Source organism: Opisthocomus hoazin, chromosome 20, assembly GCF_030867145.1.
Source record: "Opisthocomus hoazin isolate bOpiHoa1 chromosome 20, bOpiHoa1.hap1, whole genome shotgun sequence".
Classification (NCBI taxonomy): domain Eukaryota; kingdom Metazoa; phylum Chordata; class Aves; order Opisthocomiformes; family Opisthocomidae; genus Opisthocomus; species Opisthocomus hoazin.
In genome coordinates, this window is record NC_134433.1 from 14,845,616 (window position 1) to 14,862,916 (window position 17,301).

A 17,301-nucleotide genomic window follows, 5' to 3' on the forward strand; every position below is an offset into this window, starting at 1 on the left:
GAGTTGCTTTCTTATTATGAATGGAAGGTTTCATCAAGAACTTTATTCTGATAGAGAAAGAATAAATGCTGTACTATAAGAAGTTGTAAGAGAAAGGTCTGTCTGCTGTATGCATTGTAGCAAAGGTAACCGTAAATACCGAGAAAAGGGAGAACGCGCTAGCCTTGGCTGCTGCCTGACGAAGGAAAATGGCAAGGAGCCGCTCTGGAGAGCAGCACGCTCTGCGTGACCCACGCTAGGCTGTTAAGTGAGTAACCGCCGTACGTTGTTTCCAATACCCTGAACTGGACCAGTGTTCAGCTGTGAGCGAGAGAAGATCCAGTAGACCAGCAGTCTTAGCTCTCCTTGGTACCCACCAGGAGCGCTCATCTTCTGAACAGGACCAGGAAAAGCGAAAGTGGACCAGCCTGCTAGAAACAGTCTTTGGACCAGTGGCTTTAATTTAATATTTCTGCCCCTGCATTCACTTTTACAGTAGAATTATTTCATTTAGATGTATGATCAGTGCAAAACTATATTCATGTAATAGATACAAAACTAGGAAGTGAACGTTCTTTAGCGGTTGCGATGGCATGTCTTTACCTAGTGAGCTTCTACAAATGTTAATGTCAGTGCCACAAGCGAAAGCTAGAAACGCTTAACTCTTTGCTGCAGCCATCTTTTTTTCCTTTTTGAATGGGCTTACTCTAATAATTGAGGCAGTAACTCGTTTATACTGGTTAATAGTTTTGTATTACAATCCAGTTCAATTTTATGTTTCTGGAGAACACAACTTACTGTACAGTTTGCAGGGGTCAGCAGAAAATGCCAAAAAGCACAACAGGTCTTTTTTTGTGATGCTTCATTTCTACATTAAACGATAGTACAACCAGAAACCGATTCCTTTATATTAATTTAAAAAGCAGAAGTCAGCTGTAAAGATCCTTCGATAATGCCTATCTCACTAGCTTGTCTTAATTTTTCTTTTGTTGGGGAGGGGCCGCTTGGTGTGTGGGGTGTTTTTTTTTTTTGTTTGGGTGTTTTTGGTTTTGTTTTTCTAATGTTGAGGTAATACTCATTTGAAAGTCTGTGTAACATAGCAAGCTAGCAACACCTCGCTGCTGTTACCTCAGTTCTTATAGTGGCACCAGCAGAATTCTGTCTGTTCGGGGGTTCACCCTTCCCCCTGCCTTCAGGGGTTTCCCGGGGCCATGGAAGGTCGGGCTGGGGCTGGGGGTTCTGTTCGGGGCTGGGGTTTAACTGGTTTGGGAAGCTTGGGACAGGGAAAGCTGCTTGCTGGGCTGTGAGGAGGAGTGCGGAGAAGGGACAGAAATCTCAGACATGACTTCGAGCTTAACGGCTCTTTTAAGAACTGAAATTTTACAGGCAAATAGTTCGTATACTCGTGCCTTCAAGTACATTTTGGGGGGAAAGACTGAATAATACCAACTTTAAAATGCAGTTATGTAATTAGCGAATGCAGATTTAATGATTGCATGCTTGGAATATCCTGATGTGAAAAGAAGTATTTGCGTAAAACAAACAAAACCCCCTGTGGTATTAGGACTTAGACTGCAATATATCCTCAACGGCTGTTCAGTGAAAATCCAACTTGAAATTGTGTGTGGATTTAAAATCTGATTTCCTCATAGCAATTTTTGTTTGACTGCTTTAGGTACTACAAACAAATTTGGCTATCTGTGAGGTGAAGTATTTTTATCTTTGAATGCAAATACAGCAAGGCACTGATGAATTATAAAGTTCTTACAGATTCTTTTCTTAAGTCCTGTTAGAATTATTTAAAATTAAGTGAAGTATGTAATACTAGTGTCAGAACTTAGGCAGGAACGGCACGCTTAAAATTGTCCTAAAGAAGCTGTGTCATTTCTGCACTGCAGCAGTGTTTGAAAGCTTCAGACACGTTGTCTGGAGACCATTCCCTTGCTCAGGTTTCCAGCCTTGGGTCTCCGTTTTCAGCTTTCGACTGAGGAATCTCTGAGCTCTCGAGGTTTTGTGTTTGGGATGCGGAGCGTTGTTTGACTGGTGCTGGTGAAAGCGGTCTACACGAAGCGCTGCTGTTATTTCAGTGTTCCGTGGTTTGCCTCCAAGGCAGGGCAGCCAGGAGAGCTTCCAGCGCTGGGCAGGGTAGCGAGGCGTCACGCTTCTGTCCGGTAACCAAATGCCTTGGTTCAGTTTGTTGAAGCGGTGGCTTTATTCTCAGATCTTGCTGGGTGCAGGTACTTTCCTTTCTCTGCTGAAGCTGCTTCACCAGCATGTCACGTATGTTAGCGTGTTCGCGTGTCTGGAAGGAGCCAAGGTCCTGAAAGTCACCCAGAATTCTCTTTGATAACGGGCTTTGGCCAAGAGTAGTTGCAGTGATCGCTGTGGGACTACTAGCACGCTTTTCACGTGACTGAACTAAATCCTGACTTGACTCTTGAGTTGAGCGTCTCGTCGTAGCATCTCCGCAGTCTGGTCATGCCAAGGCACACAAGCTCTGGAGAGAGGTGGCTGTGGCCGATTGCTGAAGCTGCTCAAGCACAGCTTTGCGGAGCAGCCTCGCAGCTGCCCCCCAAGTGCTCTGTTGCCTGCTCTGCATGCTGTGGCTTGGAACCTTCACCCAGCGCTCTCCTGCCTGCGGGTGTATTGCTTGCTTTCCATGTAATAACGTAAAACTGACCGGTCTAGTTTTTGTTCTGTGTCTCCTAAGTCGAGCTCTCGGAAGATGTCTGCCTTGGCAGCTGGAGACCGTTTGAAATGCGGCGTTAGTGGTGGAGTCCTGTGGCTGTCTCTGCTGTTGCAGTCGGTCGGTTGATACTGTTGAGAAAGCAGGAGTCCAGCTGGATGACTTCAGCGAAGGTAAATGACTTCTCCCCCCCGGCACTGTGGCTGGAGGAGATCGTGGAGTATTCGGGCAGGATTTCCTGACTTCTCGCCAGGCAGAGCTGAAGGAGCGGAGGGGGCCGTGCCCTGCGCCCTCCGTCCCGCGCGATTCTGCAGCGCTGAGCTTGCCGACGCGAGCCCTGCGCCTCCTCGCTCCCCTCTGCGGCAGAGCCGGGCGATTCCGGGGAAGCGGGGGGCACTGGGGACGGGGGCGGCCTGGCAGCACCGGGAGAGCCCCTGCCCCTGGACTTCAGTAGCCCACTATGAAACATTAGATGAAGTTAATTAATTACTGGCATTTGTACACGCACAGTGCACCGACTGCCAGCTGGGCAGGTGCTGCTTGGTGCTGGTGTCAAGAGGGAGACCTGGGAGTGGAAATCCAGGGAAATGCCACTTCCGAGGTTTTTTTCGTGAAGGTAAGTAATTTAATCGCAGCAGAGTAATGGGACACAAGTGGTGAGGACAGGTGTCACCTTAAAATTATTTTAACTATTGCTCAAGTTAAATGCTTAAGATTTTATTGTCAGCATAATGTTGTTTGAATCCGTAATTTGCGTGTCCTGCTTCAGTGAACACTGCAGCTTGCGAAGGGAGGACGGTGATGTCGGGATTCCTCCGCTGGTCTTGGGACTGGGGCTGTGTGGGATGACCGGTTGCAGAAGGGGAAAGGTGCACAAAGGTTTGGAGAGCTGACAAAAGGGGGAGGGGACAACTGCAGAAAGGTGTTTGAAAATAAATACATCCCTCGGCTACTTGAAGTAATGCAGCTCGCGACTGTTGGGCCCCAAAGGGTTGTTGGTCACTGTTACAGCGGGACATGAGTGACAGGCATAAGTGTCTGCCTCCGTGTCCGAGTCTCCACGTGCGCCCTTTGCTCCGTATCGATGCCTGTTGTTTCAGACTTCTTTGGTTTTGCACATGGTTTTTGTGAAATAATTTTGTAGGGGTTTTGTTGTTGAATTCTAACTTATCAGGACAACGATGTTCTTCCTGTGACTTTAAATATGAAGTTCTTTAAACGTGCTGCAGTCTGGAATTTGCTAAAGGTGCCATTGCGCTGCTTCTCGTGGTACAAAAAATGCACATTTCACTTGATTTCCTTTTTATAGTCCTCCGTATTGGCAGAGTACAAAAAGGAAAACGCATCGTGCCTAAAGCATGATTGGAGCTATTGACAACAACTTCCCGTGATTTAGGTGGATTGGATTTGACTTTGCGGGCTAGCAGCAACTCACGTGGGGGAGGTGTTGCCATTCCCAGTCTCTGAGCGGAGAGCCTTCCCTCTGCTGCCTCTGCAGAAACCCTGTTTTACCTGGAGGTCGTCGTTTCCCTTTTTTTCCTCATGTTCTATCATAAGAAAATTACTGGCCAGACGTTAGCTGCAAGCCTGACGCCTGGTTGCGGGTGTCTCCGTGGTTGACACACTGGCCTGTTGTGCGTTGTGTTTCTTGGCCTTGCGAGGATTTCTGAGAGAGGCAGGGGAGAAATTCCTTTTACCTAGAAATCAGCTAAACTACGTGCGGAAAATTGGCAGCACCGGTATTGCTTTTGTCCCGAGATCTCAGGAATGCTTTCGGCAGCGACGCAGGTATCCCGTCGGTGATAGAAAGGTGCGTGCGCGAGGGTCTGGTTTAACAGTATTTCGTTGCAATCCTAGGTATCTATAGCATGAGTGGCCTTAGTGAGTTTGTTGAAGTGCACATTTTTTTTTTTCAAAAGTAAATTTTAAGATGAAAAAGATATATACTATATAAATATATAGAGATATTTAGAAACTTGGTTTGTGGTGCACAAGTTTGGTGTTGGATCGCTAAATAATTGTCACAGGTACCATATGTGTAACTTCTTTTATGTATATTCCTTTATGGGAAGCGATGTTGCCATGGTAACTACAACTTTACAGTTTCTTTACTACTTAATGATGTGAATGAACTCTACATTTTATTGAATATTACCAGGTTCAGTACTATTTTTATACTTTATTGAACTACAGGGGATTTTAATTTAATAGCATTTTAAAAAAGATGTTGCTTGAACTGTATAACTGTATAAATCAAACTACTTATACGAAAACCACCTCTAAACCAGAATCTCTACCTGTAGTGCCACGTTCATTTATACGAGAGTATCTTGACCATTACTAGACTTGGAAGACCACCCTACTTGTCGTGTCGAGACTAACGTTTCGTATCCCACTTCTCACAGACTGCAGTGCCCGACATTATTTGTAACCATCAAACCATACTATGTTTGTAACCAGCATTGTGATATTCTGTAATTGTATCGCTAAAATGAAATATTGACCTAATAAATATAGTGTTCCCGCATTTGGAAGTATCTGCGTTGAATTTGGTTAAAACTTTGCTTTCGATAAATACCAGCCCTCTTGCTCCCCCTTACCACTGCCTCATCAGAACGAGTGGAAAAGTGGAGGTTTGGCTGTGTCTGCTTTTCAACAGGGAGTTAGTGCGAGGCTGGAAGTTGGGCTGAGCTGAGTGTAGCTTCCACGGCGCTGACGCTGGCTTGCAGCGGGTCTGTCGTTTTTCTGAGCTATTCCACCAGTGTTCCCTGTGTTCTGGCACGTGTCCCGGCTGGCGCCTTGGAGGAGAGCTGCAGACCTGCCTCCGGTGAGTTGGCTCCCACCTCTCCACCGCTCGCTGCAGCGCAGCCCTGCCCGGGGTGCGAGCACAGTCAGTGCTGCTGTGGGTTTAATTAATGAACCGTGGGGACAGCAGGTCCTGCGGTCAGTCTGCGAGTCCGTCTGGTTTGTCCGGTCAGCTGCAAAACCCAAAGCCATCTTGGCCGAATAACTTCTGGTGCCGTCACTGCCAGTGTCACCGGAAGAAGCCGTACAGAGCTGATCGTTTCCCTGAGCAGGGTGATTTGGTTTCCGTCAATCTACGATCGTACAGCTCTGGGGGTGCTTTCATTTTAGGTGGCCCCTTCGTTTTGTGTTTGATACTCCTTCCTGTAGATGGAGTTGTAAATCTGGTTGCCTTTTCACCTAGGAGCTTCTGATACCCCAGCAGTTGAATTAAAACCCAGAAGCACTTAATGCAACTGGGCCTGTAAGTTTTGATGGCTTCAGTTTTTCCTCTTCTATTTATTTAAATGAGAATCTTTAGACTAGACGCTGCACTCCTAGAATAGATGGAAGCTGTGTTTGTCGTTCAGCAATTCAGCCTATACTATGCCAGCATGGTAATGTCCGTGTGCGAGAACGCCGATAGCTGACCGTAAGGAGATTTTTAAACAAAACCAGCCCTGCACACACCCAGGAGGAAGAGCATCCTGCCTCTCCGAGGGAGGAGGAGGAGGAGGTTGTGCTCAGCAGTGTGCGAACCCACTGCTGGTTTTAAGCTGAAGTGTCTTGAGTTGCAAAGAAAAGGTGGTTGTGGCTGTGGCTGTGGCCCAGACCCGATTTCCAGGCGTGAGCTCTAACGGAGCGCGCCTGCGTGAGAGGGGAGTGCTGTAGCTCACTTTGGCTCTGGGTTTTTTTCCCCCCTCTCAACTTATTTTGTTGATTATTGACCATTTATGCAGCTTTTTCTGCAAACTTCCCTACCAAGCTAGCTGCTGCTGAAGAGTTGTGCAGGTGTTTAGGTTGTTTCTGTCCTTGATGGCACTTCTGAAGGCTTCTACCTTTGATACACGACATGTGCCAGTGCTCCGCGTTCATCTGGGCACTCGCTAGGATCCTTAATGCTCGGATGCTCTTGTGGGTACAGAGTGAAGATGTTGATACCGGCCTTTACGGGCAAGTCTCTGCAGGCTGGTGACAACTGAGCCTGCTGGGTGCCTGCGAAGTGCGAGCCACGGGCGGGTGGGAGCCCTCGGTAGCTGTCAGATGTGGATCCTTCCCTGCTTGGTGGGCTCTTTTCCCCGAAGGTAGCCATGGGAACACAAAGTCTCTCGTGCAAGCAAGCAGTCACAGCATGAAGCCATCTCATGTGGCTGCCTGAGCACAGCAAAGGTTGGAAATCAGCATTTCTAAGAGCTTTTATTTTTAAACCATCAGGTTTCTGAGTCATTTGTCTTCAGTTTGCCTGTAAATGACCGACAAACCTCCAGCTCTCTGCTGGCCTCCGACAGAGGGCTCTTCTTGTTTCACAGGTCTGCAATTTCAGTTTTCAAAGGAAAAATGCCTTCAAACTGTGGTCCAGCTGTTAGGAGGCCGAGCGCAACTGAAAGGTGCTGCACCCCGAGGAACCCAGGTAAGGTCTCTGAGGCAGGTTCACCTCTAAAACGAGGATGACTCCAGAGGTGGTGAGGCTGAAGTCCTTGAGATTGTGGCTGTGCCCTCTGTGGTTGTGTAGCCCGATACGTCCCATCTGTGCAAGTTTAAATGGGTGAAAGATGCACGTCCCCAGGTGTCTGCGTGTACTCCTCCAACTTGCTCAATTCTTTCCCTTTTCCCCAGGGAAACGCTGATGTTTTTGAGAGTACTGAAGCCAAACTACCGAGCCCAGACCAGTAGTGGGAGATGTTGTAAAAGGTCTGTGAGCGTCAGCTGGTATGAAGGAAGCATTAACAACCACCACCCAAAAACTGTTCCTGCCCAGGTAGAGGTAGCCTGGCCTTGAAAACGGAGGGATGAGGTCATACAGCTGGTTTTTGGGGAGTTAACTACACAAGCTGGGTAAAAGCTGCCTCCCAGTAATGCCTTTCTTTCCCTGGTTAGTCTGAGCAGAGTCCAAACCCTGCCATCGGCAAGGCTCGGGCTCTTTCTCACGCTGACAAAATGTGTCAATTCCCCTGAAACCGGCCGAGGCGAGCTGTGGGGAGCAGGCTGGCTTGTTGCTGGATGCTCTGGGGTTTGTTGGGATTTTGTGTTTGGTGGTTTTTTGGTTTGGTTTTTAAGCATGAAGAGAAATGCTCCCTTGGACTTCCTGAAGCCCGGGGAGCTCTTTCTGGCTGGCAAAAAGCAGAGTGCATCTCCAGCAAGGACGGCTCCTGTGCTGGGGGTGTGCGTCCAGGGGTGAGCGTCACTGCTGCGGGGCCTTGGGCAGCACAAGTTCTGTTTATTCCTGACATCTTTTGTTTCCCTCTAAACAAAGTCTCTGCTTCCTATGGCACAAAATGTGTGCTTTACTGTCCTGAACTCAGCTGTCAGCAGTGGCCTCTGCATCTCTTCAGGTGCTGGTTTGGTGGGGAAAATGGGAGTTTGTGTCTCTTTCTTTTTCCCTTTTTTTTTTCTTTGGTTCTACACCACACATAGACACTTTATAAAATGCATGAAAATCTTACTTTCCTTAAAAGCTGAGGCCAAGGTTACGCAACGCTTCCATGAATTCCCTGATGTTCCATTTAAATGCAAAAGAGCAACCAGCCTGCGTTAGGCAACGTGCATTGAGCGCTACAAGCTGCGCAGCTGTGCAAGTCTGCTGTGGTAGCACCCCTGCCCGTCAGCTTCCAAAGCGGGAAAAAGCAATCGCTGTAACACGGCGCGAGTGGCACTGGTGCAGCCTGTGGTTGATACCAAAGGTTCTCTCCTCGTGCACCTGGAGCAGGGACCTCCAATGGTGGAGTATTTTCTCTTGCCTTCCTTCGCTCACGTCATCTGCTCAGGAGGCTCTGTGAGGTTGTTGCTGACAGAGCTCAGTTTTCCTTGAGAGCTTTCCTGTCACTTTTAAGTTACCTGAAGTCCTGCTGGAAAAATTGTACATTAATCCAAGTCTTGAGCAGGCTTTAATCTTGCTCAGTTTCGTCTTAAACAAGTGTGACATTTTGAGGGCATACAGTATTTTTCTGATGCAGCTGCATGTGATACTACGTGTGGTTTCATACCATGTGTGCTATGGAGAAAGCTCAAAAGCTTTGGCTAGGAGAAATACTCTGTTAATCTAAGAAAATTCTGAGTGTTCTGCTGCTGAACCAGGTCTGCACCCCATGAGTGGTTAGGATCCCTGGGTATAACTGTGTGGCTGCTCTTAGGCGTAATGAAATCCAATGTGGGACACCAAATCTGTTGCCCAGAGAAGGCAACGCGTGACATCCCCCTGCACAACCTCTGATGAACAGTTTTCTGCGTACGCTTGGCAGCGGTGCCTCTGCGGGCAGCACAGCCAGGGACTTCAGTCTCTTGCCAAGGTCCCTGGATGTGATCCAAGATGCCATTTAAAAAGGAAATATGTTGTCTTGATTCTAAAAATGGCCTGTGTTATCTGCCCTTCCAAAGGGATCTGGGAGGGATTTTTCTTGCTTGGGTTCAGACCTGAAGACAATAGCTAAGCCCCCCACCCCACCGTCTGATTTCTGGTGCGTAGGAAGGGAGGATCTTCGAGTTTTTTACTGATCAGACTAAAAGATCTCCATGCCAATCTACTGATGTTTCTGATGTTTTCTTAAAACCTGGATTTCACCATAAATCAAATCTAGCCAACCCTAAAGCCCAAACCAGCCAGTTCTGTTACTGTTTTCTCGCTATTCGTGTCCTGAAGCGTTAGCTCTCAGAGGAGTCTCTTCCTGCAGCAGCAGTCAAACAGGGCTCTAGCAGTCTCGGGCTGGATCAGTGGATGGCAGCTGCTGCATCTGCCAAGAACACTGATGTGTGTATGGGCTCACAGCCATTATTTACCTAAAACAGTTAGAAATGACAAGTGTATGTGTAAAAGTTATGAAACTTCTTTTTTACCTGTTTTCCATACGCCAGTCTCTTCGCTTTCTCTCCCGTTCCCTGCTCCCCGGCTGGTACGGCTGCAGACCATGTGGAGGGTTTGTGTGTGTGTGTGCGTATGTTTGAGTAGAAAAGAACAGGGAGCAGACCCTGCTCTCGTCAGAAGAGGGTCTCTGCCATAGCATGGACAGGAGCAGCTGCCAGCTCCCTTACGAATGCTGTTCTTCCATTATTGGGGCTTATACAAAAAGAATGAGGTAGTAAAGGTAGGTCTGGTACTTACACATCCTTGATCAAGTCTCAATGCTGGTGCACAGCTGTTAGGAAACTCCAGGATAATAATACATAAGATCACATGGTTTAAAATAGTATAATTTTCGTTTTGCTTGGGTCGAAGCTCGTTGCTATGATGCTGCAAGTATTTCAGTATTTTGTGGTCTTGGGAAACCATGGAGACTGTCTTTATTCCCTGATTTTTGTTCAGGTGATGATACTGTATTAGTTGATTTCTGTTTTTCCATTGACCTCTGAAGTTGTCTGGGAACCTTGAAAACAAAAAAAAAAGAACAAGTATAAATGGAAGGCATAACTCCTCTGAGAATCTGTATCTCCTGCAGGAGCCAACACTGGTGTGCCCAGGCTGTCCTCTGGGGGCTTTACGGGGTGGATTCTGCAGATGGTTCAATCCCACAAATACGTTGTCACCAGGAATACATAGGAACACCAGGCTGCTTGCGATGGCTCACCACCCAGGCTCTCGAGCAACCAGCAATCCCAAACCCTTGCTATGCTCATTACATTTCAATTGCACTAATTTTTAGTATTCCATGCACTTTGTGTCTCTGGTGCATTTATCTACGTGACAGTTGGTTGGGTGGCGTTTTCCCCGTGCTTACAGGGGAGCAGACCAGCGGAGGAGGATCGCCTGGAGCCGCGCAGCCGGCAGGTTAGTGCGGGACTCCTACTCAGCCTCCCAGATCACGCTGTCTAGCTAGCTCATGTTTTTTGACTTTTAGTTTACCAATTTGGATTTTAAGTTCTCCTTCAGAGCTGTTACATACCAGATTGGACTTTTTTAGAGGTAAATAGAGTGACTGGGGAGAAAAGAGATGAAAAGCAAGATGGTTATGAGCACATGAGAACTCCCACAGGACATGTGATTGCATTTTAGCAGCTTGAAAATAGGCTTATGTGGGACAAACTCTCCTTCTGCAGGCAGACTGTGGCACCTGTTTGTGGCAAAGCCGATCCGTCAGCAATTGCTTCTAACGTCCCTTTTTCATCCCGCCTTCGGGGTTTGCATACGCCGGAGTTCTGGCTGGGGTAACCAGGCTGCCAGTGACTCTGGGCTACAGGTTGGTCTGCATTTTTGCTGGAGAAGACCAGCGCGTGTGGCTTTGCTAGGGTGGGCCCAAAGGCAAGCCACAACTATGTTTTGAGCATCCAGATTGCTATGTAAAGACACGCTAATTAACGCCAGCTGACGTGGGGCAACAAAGGGATGTCTTCTCCTTCCTTAATACTGCCTTACAGCAGCTTCTCTTGCTGTTCTTTTTCCTACTGTCATGTCTCTTCTGAGACAGCAGTTCAACGTGCCCAAGTCCTCTGGCTCCACCACCGATCACGTCTTCACCTGCTCATCCTTTTGCAATAAAACCAAGTGTAGATGGCTCTACTCGAGCAGGAAAATGCTTCTCCTGCGCGGTGCCACTGTGACCTCGGCTATGCGATTATCTCTCATCTGTCATTCTTGCTGCAGGGCGGTGACTTGGCAGGGGTGTTGGTAGTGACTGTCTCTGTGACCTGGGTGTTCCTGCAGGTCTCACCTCTGTGGAGATCCCAACTGTTCTGAAGCTGCTTCGGTTTCTTTTCTTTGAGTCCTGGAACTGAATCTGGGTTTTCTGAAGGACAGCATAATTGCTTTAAAAAAAAGAAAAAAAGAAAGAGAAAACACTTTTAAAGATATTTATATGAGCAAACAGCACACATTGACTCATGCTTGGGCAATAACTCTTGCTTAACCATGGTCCTGTTGGGTGGCAGCAGCAGCGAGCTGAGAAATGACTGTACTGTCTGCGCAAACCCTCGCTCTGCAAAGTGTTTGTTCCTGGCAGCTGAGATCTGCGGCTCCATCCCACCCAGCAGCGAGTCCCGCCGAGTTCCCTGCGCTGACACCCAGCCCAGCCGACCCATGTGCTGACTCCCAGTGTAGCTATTTGCGCTGGCCCAGTCCAAGTGCTTTTAAACCCTGTGTTTTAAAGCAGGAACCCTTTTCAGCACGCTGGGGAGAGGACGGGCCGTTCCCAGATGCTCTGGGGAGATGCTCAGCTGGTGCTGGTGGCAGCATCCGAACAAAGGCTGAGGCATGTGTGGGACCAGGGTGCTGCCCAGCCCCGCTGCCCCTGGCCGGGGTGCGCTGCCGCTGGAGGTCACTGTCGCGATGTGGCACCCGAGGAGGCAGGGGGTGGCGATGGGCCCTGGCACCCAGCGCCCGAAGGGTGCTGGGGTGGTACCGCCGACCCGGATCGCCCGTGCTGCGCGACCTTCTAGGCTGTCCTGGGAAAATCATGATTTTCGTGTTGCCAGTGGTCATGCTGTTTGGCTGCTTTTTTTTTTTAAAAAAAAAAAAAAAAACACCAACAAACCAACCCGAACTTCCAGAGTCAGCCCAGAAGACTGATTTCTTTGCTCTCTGACGGAGACGTGGGGCTGATTTCTGCGCCCTTCGGCAGTGTACGGGAGCTAGCAGATTGCAAAGGAAAATGATGCTCTGTTGTAGCTCTAAGCTGAGAAGTGGATCTGGTCTGGTATTTTCAGTAAGTCTAAAAGCAGAGTTAGGACCACTGTTTAAATTCAAATGTGGTTGTGGGTTTTTTTAAATAACAATAATTTAAACAAAAAAAACCTAAAGCCCAAATGTGAGGGAAGGGGACATAGATCCCTGATTTGGAGATGACTGGAAAGCAAGGTTGCTCGCTATCCTCTCTCCTTTAACAAAACGCACAAAATTATCAAATTGCCACGCTGACAACCTCAATCGCTTGCTAATTGCATATTGATTCTGTATTTTTATGCTCACTCATCTAAATAATGAGACGTTTCCAAATAATCTATTTCTGTTGTGAGGAACGCGCCGGTCCCCCCCCCCGGATCTGCAGCCTGTTGTTGATGCTCTAGCAGGGAGCCGACTGCTGTTCCCTTCCCACAAAGGGCAAAGATGCTTATTTTTCTCCCACTTGTCTTGCATAACAAAAGGCATTTGTCAACCGTTACGTAACGGCAGAATTCATCGCTGCTTCGGTCGGCCTTGTTGGCGGCAGCCTCGTCCCCAGCGCCGCGCAGCCGTAGCTGGCAGGCTCTTGCTGGCTGCAGGTCGGTGCGTGCTCCTCGGCGTGCGCCGGTGCATCCCGACAGCGCACGACGCAGTCTGGCTAATGCTTGTCACCCACCATTTGGGTTCCCCCCTCCCCTTTTATTTTTTTCCCCCCTCCTCCTTGGAAAGGAAGATGTGGAGTTGTGTGTTCCCGTTGTGGTTTTTATTTTGGGGAGCAAAAGGACGGGAAGGTGTTTGGGGGGGTTATTTCCATTTTAATGCTTGTTCTGGGATGGAGATGGGGAGCTGCCCTCAGCCACGAGCCCTGCAGAAGCAGCGGGGCTTGTCCTTAGCTGAGGTGATGTCCTGGGCTCTACCGAGCCGCTGAGAAGGGCTGTGCTGGAAATGGAGCTCCATTCCCCCTCTGCAGCGCTCGCAACTCTAAGGGAGCAAGAACGCCTGTCGCCGCTGTCCTCCCAGGGCTGCCAGTTGCTCTTTTTAATATCTCCCAATTAATCTCAGGCATCTCACGCTAGCAACAGGAATTTGTGTTTGGTTTTTTTTTTCTTTACAATAGGTTTGATTTCCTCATTGTTGAAGTATCTTTTAGAGCCTTAAAAATAAATAAATGGTTTTGCTTCTGCATAAACTAAAAGCTAAAACTGTGGGGCCAGCCCCCCTTCTTCTCTAACTGGAGGAGACAGCTGTTTACCTGTGGCCTCAAAGTTATTTATGGCCTTATCACTGCCAGCTATCAGATGACCACAGCTCCTTTTTTAACGCAAAGCAAGTAGTGTTCCGGTAACACAACGAGGTCTCACCTGCTGCTGTTTTCTGATTTACTCAAAACAATTTTCTTGCTGACTTTTTTTAATTATAGATCTGTTTTTAATTTCTTTTTAATAAACTTCTTAAAGTATGTGTTTCTTGTGGACCTTTGAACTTCCTGGTGTACTCAGCCTTTGCTCAGGAGATATGTTTATGATTGGTTATGAGTGTGCTTAAATGGGTTAACCCTTCGGAGTCGGTGTTCTCAGGAAACTGTTCGTTACAGTTTCCTTGCATGGCTGATGCTCAGGCACAGAAATTGGCTTTGGCAAACACAGGCTTTACCTGAGCCAGTTGCTTGATTCAAAGCTTAGGTCCTATGTAATCAGATAAAACTATGGGTCATGTTTGGTCTGTAAAGCATGACTGGAAACATGCGATCAGCAAACAGCTGCAAAAATTGTAAACCACGGTGCTGAGGACACCAGCTCAGCTTCCCAGAGCTCGCCAGGGAAAGGTGCTGGTGGCTGCAGTAGCTCAGTGCCTGTGTTATGGTAGGAACCAGCAATATGTGCAGGATTCGTGGCCTTGCTACTTCTCAGTAGCAGGCTTTTCCTTTGAGATGGATCAACCCATGTAAGCTGTATGATATAGTTATCCCCTTAAAGTCAGCACAGCAGGAACATCTTACTGGGTATTAACTTTCCTATTTGCTTACCAGAAACTTATCCATTTCATTGTTCTTGATGTACGTATACAGCTTCTGCAGTTGCCTTTCATCCATCTCTGAGAAGAGGGAGACGAACCGCCAGAACATCCTTGGGAAAAGAAAGACAAGCAGATTATGCATGTGAGTACAAACTTCATCCTCTTCCTCACTCTGCTCCCTAGTTCTGGCTTGGTGAGTATAGCCACCGACATACCCTTTGTGCAGTTTATTTATTTATTTTTTTTTTCCCCCTTCCATAAAGCTTATAAGCTCTTAAAGAACTGCTCCTCCCTAAGCGCGGGAATGGTTATCTGTTAACTCGGATGGCTACATAGGAGCCCCTTTACTGGCAAAGGGATGTTGCTGATGGGCAGCACATTGAAATTGGCCTTACTCTGGGCAGCATTAGGTACCACATGGCCTCTGCTAAAATTACCTGCAAGATCTGTGAGTATTTGGCAGTTAGAGCAAGCTATACAAGTCTCCTGTAGATACCCAATCTGATTTCCAGTGCCTGGAAACGTAGGGCCAAAGTAGATGTCAAAATGCCTGCTGGGAGCAGCGGGGGCTGGAGCCTGTCACGCTGGGAGCATCGCCGGCATGGTACCACCAGCACCAGGAAGAGGAGACCCTTACTTCTGCCAGTGCGTGACTTCCATGGGTCTGCAGTGCCGCTGGAGAAACAGATCGATCTGGTCCCCAATTAGGGTCAAACTTGTCTTCATGTACTTCAGTTTTTTCTCTGTGGGGACATGCTGGGGCAATTGCAGTTTCCTAAGTGACTTCTTGAAGGGTCTCAAAAGCTCCTTGCACTGTAAAGAAAAAATGTTGGCATAGATGTTTAGCACTTTAAATCCCAGTCCAGGCATTCCTTTGCACTAAATAGACTGGTTAAAAGCTGTCTGGGAAAGCACTGAAGGAGTGTTGTGATTTGGTGAGTGTCTCTGTGGACACCGGGGAGCTGACGTGGGTCTTCGGCAGGACCTTTGTCAGGCATTCCTGCATGTCCCAAGGTTGGGGACACCCCAGGCAAAGCATGCTGAAGGTGACATGAAAAGGAAATTGAGGGTTTGAGACTGGAAATTCCTTTTGAACATTGTAGGGTGAAAGAGACAGATTTCAGGCTACGAAAGAGCTGTTGTTCTGCAGGGAGGGGGAAAGGGAACTGCTTTACTGCTTTTCTCACGCTGCTTCTTCCTGAGGCCAAACCTGGGACGTGTTGCAAACATTTGCACGTAACACATGAGCAAATACTGTGACTTCATACCCTCCCATTTGTCTGTCTTTTTTTTTTTTTTGTCTATTCTGCACACTGGGCTATAACTGGGGCTGTGTATGGTTATGCCAATCACCAGGAATGGGAATGTTGTGTCCCGGTGCGAGATGGAGCTTTGTGGCTGCAGTGGAAGTGATGCAGAGGAACCAGACCACTACAGCCAGGGAGCACATGGCATCAGGTGAAGTGATAGTGCAGCAGTACTTGTTTCGGAAAAACTGAACAGTGTATGTGGAATGTGATTATTCTGTTGTTGTTGTTGTTTGGGGGAGTCTTTTTGTTATTTGTTTTTGGGTTTTTTTTAACTGCAAGTGCGATGTCCAGATGACTGGGAAACAATGATGAAGTAAAAAACTTGCAGACATGGAAGAAATCTACAGAATGAAGTGTCTTGTCCTGCTTTTTTGCTGCCTCTGCCAAACTCCTGAGTTTTATTTGCTCCCTCTCTCTCAAGAACCTGAGATGCCACTGACTTTTTCTATTGCTAAATTCTGTTTAGTATCTCACAATTTTAAAGGTGTCCCGATCAAGGCCGTCTGCATAGCAGATGAGCGGGGTCTTGCATGGTGGAGCATTCTTGCTGCCCGTTACAGACGCTGCCTCCTTTGCTGTGCCAGCCAGATCCTTCTCTGCGGTCTACAAATTGCCAAAGCCATAGGTTAGTCTGCCACTTCACACAAATCTTGCATCCTCTCTTTAAAAAAACTGCCAAGGACAGACCCTGTCCTAAGGCTCAGAAGTGTTTCTCTTCCTGCCAAATAATTTCAAATTGGTGTTTCAGAGGTGCTTAATGAAGCTGGGTATTCAATTATAATTAAAAGTCCGTAAGAATTAAGTGCCTACTTGAAGTCCCTTTTGGAAATCTTACCTCTAATAAATTACAAGGTAAACAATGGCCACTCGTTCCTAATGGCATTAATCAAGTACAAGCTGGCAGTTGCTTGTGAAGTGGGAACGTGGTTACAATGGGCTCATTGTAACGCCACGCTGCTCCATCCGCAGCTTTTATTGATGGCAAAGGTACCATGGATGACCTGCTGCAAAGCCAGATTGAAAACAACACAAAATCCTCAGCCACTGAACTTGCACCTCCCTGGGCCAGGGAGGGGATATTTTCTCTTGCAAAGGGCAATGGCTGTTTTCCCTGTGTCAACATTTGTGTAGGTAACTACTCATCTTTTGGAAAGAAACACATAACTGACTTAAACACAAGCTTATGTTGCCTTTTAAAACATGCTGAAGTGCATAGGAAGAGAAGTCCTTTTCTCTCTGACATGCTCTGCTCCCTTGAAAAACTATTTCTCTGCAAATTTGATCCCAAACCACATTTCAGTGGTGAAATTCAAGCCGGACTCTGCTCTGCTCTCAATACGTGCCGATCTCCCTGCTTGTGCTCACCTGGCTGGCTGTGCTGTCCCTGCTGCTGTCCGTTGCCCCGGCTTCGTCCACTTCATCCTCAAAGCCCGTCTCTTCCATGGCACACAGACCCCCTCTCCCTGGGCTCTGACTCACGCCAGGTACGAAGAGAACACTGCCACCGAGCCGTGTTTGGACCAGAATGTGCTGGGGTAACCAAGGTGACTGGGGTGCCCGGACACTGATTCTGAGTTCCGCCAACCATGGAGACTGCTGGGGCCCTCCAGCCCCACAACAGTGCGGCCCTCTGGGGCAGAGTCACCTCTCCCATCAGTTTTGCCATTGATTTGTAGTCCTTTTAGGCAGAAAGCCTTGGATTTTCGCCTTGCTCTGGTAGT

At 47.8% G+C, this 17,301-nt stretch overlaps 1 protein-coding gene across 1 annotated transcript; it reads right to left on the reverse strand.

The window, feature by feature from the left end:
• Positions 1 to 11,218: 11,218 nt before the first annotated feature.
• CHCT1 (CHD1 helical C-terminal domain containing 1) lies at positions 11,219 to 17,023 on the reverse strand. The gene is made up of 5 exons (XM_009934543.2): positions 16,946 to 17,023; positions 16,055 to 16,183; positions 14,908 to 15,083; positions 14,281 to 14,380; positions 11,219 to 11,401 (listed from the first exon to the last, which is right to left on the reverse strand). The coding sequence occupies exons 1-5, from the start codon at positions 17,021 to 17,023 to the stop codon at positions 11,219 to 11,221; spliced, it is 666 nt and encodes a 221-aa protein (XP_009932845.1).
• Positions 17,024 to 17,301: the final 278 nt, after the last annotated feature.